This window comes from Passer montanus, unplaced genomic scaffold (genome assembly GCF_014805655.1).
Source record: "Passer montanus isolate IOZ18808 unplaced genomic scaffold, ASM1480565v1 scaffold10, whole genome shotgun sequence".
Classification (NCBI taxonomy): Eukaryota; Metazoa; Chordata; class Aves; order Passeriformes; family Passeridae; genus Passer; species Passer montanus.
Genome location: NW_024356505.1, coordinates 24,163,754 through 24,173,928, shown reverse-complemented (window position 1 = coordinate 24,173,928; position 10,175 = coordinate 24,163,754). Strand labels below are relative to the sequence as shown.

General features: G+C 43.5%; 1 protein-coding gene across 1 annotated transcript; it reads right to left on the bottom strand.

Annotated features, from left to right (window-relative positions):
- Positions 1-1,252: 1,252 nt before the first annotated feature.
- On the bottom strand, positions 1,253-9,972 carry VIM (vimentin). Its single transcript, XM_039706966.1, has 9 exons — positions 9,348-9,972; positions 9,104-9,164; positions 5,015-5,110; positions 4,713-4,874; positions 4,023-4,148; positions 3,097-3,317; positions 2,953-2,996; positions 2,375-2,460; positions 1,253-1,863 (listed from the first exon to the last, which is right to left on the bottom strand). Exons 1-9 carry the CDS (start codon positions 9,887-9,889, stop codon positions 1,822-1,824), a joined length of 1,380 nt encoding a protein of 459 aa, XP_039562900.1. The 5' UTR covers positions 9,890-9,972; the 3' UTR covers positions 1,253-1,821.
- Between the last annotated feature and the right edge of the window lie 203 nt (positions 9,973-10,175).

The following is a 10,175-nucleotide window of genomic DNA, read 5'->3' as shown; positions in this document are numbered from 1 at the left end:
TCTATAAAGTGCTCAAAATTAGAGCAGAGCTGTTATTATCACTGAAAATACTTCCCATGGAAGCCCATTTGTGCTTTTTTAAATCAGTCTGGGTGTTGAAAGGTAGTAGAAAACCTGGTGTCTGTAATCTCTGCAACATGAAAAAGGCTGGGTTCACTCTCAGTTTCTAGTGAGACGACCCTACCACCACATGGTGGACCAGGTTGTCTCTGTTCTGCTTTGCTGAGGCAAAAGCTGTGGCTAAGGCTTGGGTCCAGGCACTCTCCTCAGTGTCACTTCTGTCCCTTTTTACATGAAGGGATTCACCAGAACAAATGCTAGACCAGCTGCAGGACTTTTCTCTTGGGAAGCACATAAAGGACCTGTGTGTTAGAGCTAGAGAGGGTTTCAGCACACCCCAAGCAAAAAGCAGCCTCCTACTGCCCCCACCCCCTCTCCAATACCCTACACTACATCCAGTTAGTCACATGCCTGAGCAAAGGTAAGGATAAGGATGGAAAAGGAGTAAATTGTTTTCATCCCTATCAGACAGAGGTAAATTTTTCTTAGGGATCAGTTCCAAATATCTAGCACATCTGTACAACATGGAAGTTCTAACCTTACCCTGAATGCTATTATATTAACTGAAAAATTACAGTTTGCAGTTCCTCATTCCAGAAAATATCTATCTCAGTAAAAGCTTACAGGAAGAAGGCTTTGCAGAAGTAATGCAGAACACAGTAGCTACTTCCATGGGGCTCTGCTGTGGGTCTTTACTGTGTTTAAATTTGAGAAGTATGTTGCTCTGCAGAAGAAAACTTAAGTGTTCAGAGAGGACATCAACTTCTACTACTGCCTCTTGAAAGACAATGTCAAGGCAGAGTGGAACATCCTTGTTCCCATTCTGCTGCCTTTACACTGATGTTCAGCAGACCACACCAAGCATGGTGGCTCTCCTGTTCTAAAAGGAGTTTAAATACTGGAATTGCCAGCAAATGGGCAAGTTAGTCTCTCCTAACCCCCACTCCAGCCAAAGCCTATATGTAGCTGCTGTAATACCAACAAGCCTTTGGGAACTAGTTTTTCCTGGAAAAATAAGTTAATGCACCAAGTCAGTTGTTAACTTTGCAAGGTGCTGTCTGAGATAAGGGCTCACATGAACTATTTCTCTGCTACAAAGTACTATGTCTTAAAGCCAAGTTTTCAGGTACTTCAGGCATTCTGACACTTAGTAACTGCATTAACTAGTATATGGAAGCAAGATTAATATTTATTAGCTTGAAGTATCATATTTTATTCAAGTGATATCATAATACATTATGCATCTGCCAGTTATAATCCATTTTAATTGGTTCCAAAACCTAAGCAGTAAATAAGTAAGACAGTTTATCTAGTTAAACTGAAAAAACAGCATTCCACACAGCCAGTACTAGAGATGTCAACCGTATAGTAATTCCAGCATTATGTTGTTATGGCTTTCCAGAAAGTCATGAAGTTAACAAATTAGAACACATCAAGAGCCATTTTCCAAAGATTTATTGAAGTAGCGACAGGTTGCTCATACTGTGCTGGAAAAAGCAGTTTTATTGAATTCAGATACTTAAAAACAGTATTGCAGCACAAGATATTGCTATTTGTAAACTAGACTCCATTGTAAACTCTAATCCTTCAGGGAGAGTCAGTTTGCAAGATCTAAGACCTATTTCCTAGCATAATCATCTTGCGCTCATGGAAAAACTGCAGAAAGGCACTTGAAAGCTGTTTCTTCCTTTAAGACATGGACTTTTTCAATCTTGCTGGTAAGAATTTCTCCTTTAGTAAGTATGCATCTTCATTTCAGCTTTACTCCAAGTCATCATGATGCTGGGAAGTTTCATTAATAACCTAATGAAAAACAGAAACACTTGCATTAAGTTTTAATAGGAAGATTTTTGTGGGTTTTTTAAGAGTTTGAAATGGAACATCCACTTCCAAAATGTGAACAAGTGGGTATCAGCTCTCACTTATGAGAAATTCTAGTTTGTAATCAGCATACAGAAACCACTAAAGTTTTATTTACTTACAACAACAGCATCTTATCCTAAGCGAGTAGTGAAGTATCTCTGTCACATGTTTTCCTAAGGAAATCTATTGAGAATTTGGTATCTCAGCTGAACTTAAATACTCAATACACAGGTAACAGTCACCAACTTAAAGTTTTACTATCAGATGAATTTTGATTTTTTTTTTCCTAGAGAAACCTGTTTGCAATACCTCTATGTTCACACAGCTTGGAATGCCAGTTGCTGTTCTACTCAATACTTATTACCACATACAAGCTGAAGTAAGCAGTAGGCAAACTTAAGAATTTAAGGTTACCAGGTGTGATAGAAATAAAATTAAAATTACCACCAACCTGTCCATCTCTAGTTTCGACGGTCTTAATTAGAAGGGTTCTCTTTGAGTGAGTGTCAACCATTGGCTGAGACTCAATGTTGGTTTCTGCAGAAGAAGAGGTATTATTACCAATAGTCTAGATGAAGTGCCTCCTCAAAGAAATGAGGTGTAACAGATTTTAGTGTCTACTTTCAGAATCCCAATTTAGTATACAAAGAAGTCTCCTGCTCTGAATAAGCCAGGTCTACATTTTTCTCTGTGCCCCTTAAAGCACTTTCAGCAGGTATCCAAACTAATTACTTGCTATGTACCAATATTTAAAAATACGTGTCCAGGAACAAAAGAGCTGCTACCATCCAAGGTTAAGTAGTTGCAAAGTTTGATCCAAGAAGAGTATTCACAACCAACTGCACTTGTACAAGTTAAAAAAACCAGCATAAAAGGAACTTTCCAGAGTAGTTGCAAAGTTTGATCCAAGAAGAGTATTCACAACCAACTGCACTTATACAAGTTAAAACCAGCATAAAAGGAACTATCCAGAACCCTCATGCTAATGATAGAGCAACTGCCTAAACTGAAATAGCAGAAACAGCTTACCTCTCAGGTTCAAAGCAGCAAAGGTTGGAATAGGCATGTTAATCCTGAAGGAAAAAAGAAATTGTTAAAATCAGAAAATCAGATATGGGTATAAAGTATCTTCTAGTAATTTCTGGCATTAGGAAAGTGTTTGCATGTGATTACCTGCTCTCTTCACCCTCCAGCAGTTTTCTGTAGGTGGCAATTTCAATATCAAGAGCCATCTTTACATTCAGCAGGTCCTGGTACTCGCGGAGATGGCGAGCCATTTCTTCCTTCATGTTCTGAATCTCATCCTGCAGACGCCCAATAGTGTCTTGGTAGTTAGCAGCTTCAACAGCAAAATTCTCCTCCATTTCACGCATCTGGCGCTCCAGGGACTCATTCTGGAAGAGAACAGTGAAATCAAGCACTGCTGCAGTTCAGCGGCTCTTCCCCACCATTGAGACCCTCAACATTTTAAAGAGGAAAGTTGTGTTACATTAGCATCATTTCTGAAAATGCCCAGACACATCCCAAATTTGACCTCTCCTTATCTTCCCTCTGCAAAATCAAGGATAGTTATTCTGCAGCATGATCTGAGGTGTGCCACATATTTGTTGTACCAGGTGGTAAAGCCATCCTTTACAGTAAGCCCAACACTTGCAGTTCAAGTCAGCCTGCAGGCAGCCCTTAGTAGAGATTTGCAGGTGTCCTAAACACTGTTACATCCATTTCAAGCCTGTCTTTAAAGCAGTCATGTTTTAGCAACAGCAACATTTGCACCTTTCACTGCTCCTCCAGGTTTTTTTTATAACTTTATCTGTACCTGACAGACAAGGCATGAACACTTTCACAAAGTGCTAAATAATCAGTGAATATTATAGCAAGAGAATCAATTTATTGTTTATCATTTAAGACTAATTCAGTGTATCAATCTAACCAGTGCACTGTTGTGCATACACACAAATTGAGCCCACAGCATCCTTTTCAAAAAGTATTAATATGCTGCTGAATTGCATGGCAGATTACCTGCATTCACATCCAAATTAACAATTAAGCTGCAGTGCAGTGCTTAAGGCTGCAATGAAGAAGTGCTGTCTTGTACTTACGCTTCCCTTAAGAGCATCGACTTCGCAGGTGAGAGACTGGATCTGCCTGCGGTACTCATTGGCTTCCTGCTTGGCCTGGCGCAGGGCATCGTTGTTCCTGTTAGCAGCTTCAGAGAGATCTGCAAACTGGAAAACCCCAGTCTGGTTAGCATAACACTTCAACAGAAATGGTGAAACAGACCTTCTGTGGACACAGCAGTTGAGGACAACTGAAGGTATTACAAGGGTTAGCACCTGACATGCTTAAATATTAGTATTACCCTTGAAGTGCCTCTCTATTTCTAAACGTTATATTAGAATTCATAGCAAACTTTCATACTTGTTTTTCTGCCCTGTATGTTTCCCATCTTTTCACCATTTTTTCACTAATTTCTCCAGTACTTCATCCAACATCTGCTTTCACGTTTTTTATGGACTCCTTGGTGAAAAACACTAATTTCTCCAGTACTTCATCCAACATCTGCTTTCACGTACAAGCACAGGGAAGACTCCCAGTGACCCCCCCATTACTTTGCTGCTATAGTTATGGCACAAAATGTTTTCAGTTGCACCCTTCCCAGACTAGGATTTAAAAAAAGACTTTGTGTCACAGTTATGTTCATGTCCATTAGAGAGACAGAGGGAACAGCAAGTGCTACAGCAAAGCTGTTAAACTGGAATTAGTTCCAGTGCCTGATGCATTTTACTTACTTTGGACTTGTACCACTCTTCAGCTTCCTGAAGATTCTTAGCAGCAACACTTTCATACTGTTGGCGAACATCACGCAGGGCAGCAGTAAGGTCAGGCTTAGAAACATCCATATCAATTTGGATGTGCTGTTCCTGGAGTTGGGCCTGCAATTCTCGGATTTCCTTAGAGAGAAGCAGACACTCAACATTATTGCACAAAAGCACTCAGATCATATGCAGGTGGGGACTCTGGGATAGAGCCAGCAAAGAGCTTCCTTGCTAGACATTCTGCATCTAAACACAGACCTTATTTCTCAGCTTACCTCATCATGAAGTTTCTTCAAGAAGACAATCTCCTCTTGCAAGGACTCAACTTTGCGCTCGAGATCAAGACGTGCCAGAGAGGCATTGTCAACATCCTGAACAGAGAGAAGAGCAATTAATAATCTTACAAAACTGATGTAGAGAAGTCTCTTACAGCAAGTTCAGCAGCATACAGGCTGATGCTACAGCGGAGCTTGTTGGCAAGATAATACGAAATCAAAAGCTGTAAAAAAACCTTTCTGCCACCTCCTACCTTAGCCTTCAACCTTAGAAGCATATGCATAGCATATGCACCTTTATTGTGAATTTGAAAACTATACCACATATGTTGATTACATCTTTGCTGAACTGCTGCTAAGCATGATCAAGAGCACACAGATCATAGTGAGTATAAATCCTTCAAGTACTTGAGTCAGAAGTCTGCACTAAATGCTTCTAGCTTGACTACACTGACAGAGTTGCACTTTGCCAACTTCCACTCTTTTCAGTGGGGCTTAAAAGTGCAACACATGTGCTGTCAGGCCTATCAGTGTGCTTAACTTATGGACTCCTTGGTGAAAAAGCACAGAGCCCCTTAGGTCCACAGACCATACTTTCAAAGCATACTTGTAAAGCTGGTGAGGGATGTAGAAGAACTGCAGTATTCACAATGCAGGTCAACAGATCTCCCTTGAGAAAAAGAAGGTGAGAGCATAAACACAAACTGAGCCACTCATCATTGCCTACACCCTTCGCAGCTGCTGGCAAAGGCTCCACCTTTTGCTGGACAGAGATAGTCTTAATCAACAGCAAAAATTCATTTAGAGCATAACAGTAGACACGTCACGAATGTTATAAGGAACAACTTGAATTAGTTCAAAAACATAGGGCTAAACATTGATTGGCAATTTCTTACATTTTGAATGTGTAAGGCATTTCATTTGCAAAGGGGAAGATTGTTCCTTTCACGCTAGTTACATACACAGCCACATGCTTGTGCTCACAGGGTATTAACATATCAGGTTCTCACAGCTTACTCTAAAGCTATTTTGGATTGCCCGAGGCATAAGCATTCTTAATCAGCAGCTCTCTTTATTATGGCACCTTTGAAATAAGGAGTGTTTTCTTTAGACTCCTAGAAAGCCTTTCCTTGGATCACTCCTACTCTGGGGCAAGGTCCTTGCTCCAGAAGAATTAGTTTGTTTACTTCATCCAGCAAAATATCCCCTTTATGCATCATTCCATAACTTTTCTATCAATTCCAGTTTTACACCCACAGTTCATATCAGCTCTGTTTTTCAGTTCAGGGAAAAGAATTTCCTAATTAATTTGTTCTCCTCCCCCCAAAACCTCTCATGATCATTCTGGCAGAAAATTACATGGCTATGACCCAACATGTTTACATAACTGGCCAGACATCCAAAGATTTTCCAGAGGATTTTGCAGAAATCTTCACCCTGAAGGCTATTTTTTTAAAAACAACTGAATAGCTACAGGATTTTAGGACCTTAAAATAAATTGAAAGCAATTTAAACTGAAGACATTTACAATATGTGCTATGTACTTTACTATATGCTATCACTTATGTATTCCCTATCACTAAAATTCAGTGTTTCAGTAGTTCCCAGATGTGTGGAGAACCACATAAATGAATTGGCTACTTGCAGCCTGAACAAACAAGTAGAAGTCATATATACATGCAGTTGGAGAACACATGGATTTTATCCTAGGAGATTCTTCAGTGCAAGCCACACTCTTTGCAGGGTTGAGCATCCATGTTTACTTTGGACAAACCTCATGTTAGCCAGGACCTGACCTGTTAGGCTTGTCACAGGTTCAGGACCTATTCCTTGCTGCTAGAGTAGCTGGCAAAGCTGCAGTAACTTTCTCACTGTGATGCTTGTCCTGCCCCTAAAGGAAAGTCCTCACTGAACTTTCACATGTACTTTCTGCAGTACATCCCTCAGCACATGAGTAAAATCATATCTTTGTTCAGAATAAATAAATTAAAATTCAGTACATATGAGCTGAACAGTCTCTGAAACAGGCAGCTTTTGGAAATAAAAGCTTAAGTTCAAAAGTTCATTCTTTATTTTAAAATACTGAAGTACACAACTGCTCCATCAAGTAAAAAGTGTCTTTGATGATACATCAGAGCAGCAAAACACCTGCTGAAGTGATGCAAATCTATACAACTATATAACTTTCCAGTGGAAAAATACAATGATTTAATAGAAAGCTGTGCACTGCTTTAAAATGGAAAGCACAACAGGATATTTCAGTGTCAGTGTTCTGGGAATTTAATTTCACTTTCAGAAGAACAAAACTTGCACTGAAACAGATTTAGGTTTCAAAACCGATGTTGACTTCCTCCTTGCCAGTAAGGAAAAATTAGGTATGACTGATGGTCAAATCAAGCAAACCAGCACGCACCAGTTATGCCATGAGTGGATTTAGTGTAGCTCCCACAGACAATGATTTGTATTTCTTATGCACAAGCTACCACTTAGGAGGTTAAATGGATCCAATTCTGACTCTCCTGCACGCACACATCTGCTGGAGGCTGAGCTTCTGAGTGACCCCTTTCCAAATACAGGGAATAGCGGGATGAGTGTAGGGTATGCACACCAAGCCAAGCTCACTTTAAGATTCAACTGGATTGATACAGACATGTCTAAAGCACACCAATTAATCATGAAAGATCATGTCAAAGCCAACCTTAAGTCAATTGATCCTTCAACTGAATTCAGCAATGAACCAGAGTAGATGAGATTCTCTAAAACTTAAGTTTCATAGAACTTCACACTACATTAAATTGTCTTAGCACTCAAAAAAAAACCAAAAAAAACCAACAAACCCATAAACTTAAATTAAGGCAATATCTCAGACTGTTGTTTAAAACTTCTGTCTCCAGAATGCCAGTGGAGACTGAATTCCCAGGCTCTGAATGGGAGTAGGTGTTTCAGTTTTCCCACACTATCTGTTGAACACACCTGCTGTCCTTCAAGGACTGTAAATATACTGCAGACAAAAGCCTTTCCCAGGGAAATGCTAACAATCAAGTGCTGATTTCCTGAACAGTGACTTCTGTTACTGCCTATGAAGAGCTCTGAGACAAAGTCAGCCTGTACCCAGCTGCCTGGTGATAAGGGCCGTCACTTCCAGTCTGAAAGAATGCTAGCAATGCTGTTTTACACCAGGAGTTTTAGGAAAGAGACCTTGTTTTGAGAAGGCACATTCCTAAATATCTCTTAGTCCAAACAAGGCTTAATCTAAGTTGAAAGCTGGTTTTGCACAAGTGAAAACTTGAGCTTAAGAATTTTAGAACACTGTTTGCACAGTTGTTTCTGGTTGTCATGTAGATTTACTTTGTCTGGATAACATCACAGCATCCTACAAAGACTAAACTCTAATATAACTTGTTTCCTAGGTTAACATCTTTGTTTTACAGGGGATTAAATTCCACGTTCTGAAGGACACCCAGAGGAGGCAAGCTCAAGCCTGTGACCTCGTCCCAAGGAACATACTGTCTACTTCTCGTTAGCAGACAACACCCACATAAAAAACCTTAAATTTGAAACTGTTGCCCAGTAATGCATTGACCAGTGATTCATCAAAAAGGAGTTCCGTTTTGTACAAAAACTGGCCCATAAGAGACATTTCGCTAGAAATATTCCCGCACCATTACACATTTACTAAGAATGCAGCCCACTGCGCCCTCCCCTCTGACACAAAGGGATCTATTATTTCAATCTGCTGCCACCACACTTGCCATAATGCCTGTATCTGCATTCCACGGTGAATCCCATAGAAACCATTAATACCCTTCAGCCAAGCGAGCAGATGGCCCCCTTTCACTTTTATTGGATCGGAAAGTGATTCCACGTTGGGACGGTTTTTGTAAAACGGGCTAGACTTGGATAAAGCTGGACAATAGTTTACCTCCCCTCCCCTCAGACTGCAGCATCCCCCTAAAGAAAACACGGAGGGCTTGCGTGAGAACTGACGGAACCTCTTTGTGCAAGGAAAGCAAACTCCTGCACTCCCACCCTCCGCCCCAGGGACAGCCACCACCTCCTCGGGCCCCTCCCTGCTCCACCACCGCTAACCTGTCTGAAGGACTGCAGGGTGCTCTCGGCCTCCTCCCTCTGAAGCATCTCCTCTTGCAGCCTGGAAGGGGCAAGACGGCGGTGAGGAAGGAGCGGGGGTCCCCCAAATCCCCCCGCCCAGCCTCCGGCCCGCCCGGTACCGCTCGGGATGCTCAGGGGCTGCCTCCGCGCCAGGGGACAGGGCGGCGGGGCGGCAGCGGGATGCGGCGGCAGCCCGAACCCATCCTTCCCCAGGCACACTCACTTCTCCCGCAGCCGCATGATGTCGTCGGCGAGGTTGTCCCGCTCCACTTCCACGCGTGCCTTGTCGTTGGTGAGCTGGTCCACCTGTCGCCGCAGCTCCCGCATCTCCTCCTCGTACAGGTCGCCCAAGCGGGACGTGCCCTTGCCCTTGAGCTGCTCCAGCTCGGCCAGCAAGATCTTGTTTTGCTGCTCCAGAAAGCGCACCTTGTCGATGTAGTTGGCGAAGCGGTCATTAAGCTCCTGCAGCTCAACCTTCTCGTTGGTGCGGTTCGCCTTGAACTCCGTGTTGATGGCGTCGGCCAGGGAGAAGTCCACGGAGTCGTGGAGCCGCATGGGCGGCATGCTGCTCCGCAGCCGCACCGACGTGGTCTTGCTGGCGTACATGCCGCCGGGCGAGGCGGACACGTACCGGGCGCTGCTGGGCCGCAGGGCGCTGCCCAGCGAGTACCGGCTGCTGGACGTGATGTAGCGGGTGCCGGTGCTGGGCCGGCTGCCCCCGCCGAACATGCGCCGGTACGAGGAGTTTTTCGTGCTGATGCTCATAGCGGCGGCAGCGCGGGCTTTGTAATCCGGGAGCGGAGCGGGACGGCCGGGGTGTGCGGCGAAGAAGGGCGGTGGTTGCGGCCAGGGCTCCTTCTTATGGGCGCCGCGAACCCGCCCCGCCGGGCCCGCCCCGCTCCGCCCCGCCCGCGGGGAAGGGGCGGCGGCCGCGGACACAAAGGCGAGCGGGGCAGCTCAGCGGAGGGTGGGCGGTGGTCTGTGCCGTGACTGAGTTCCCCGGAGGCTGGCAGGTTTCCGCCGGAGCTGCGGGACGTGGCAGGGCGGTGTC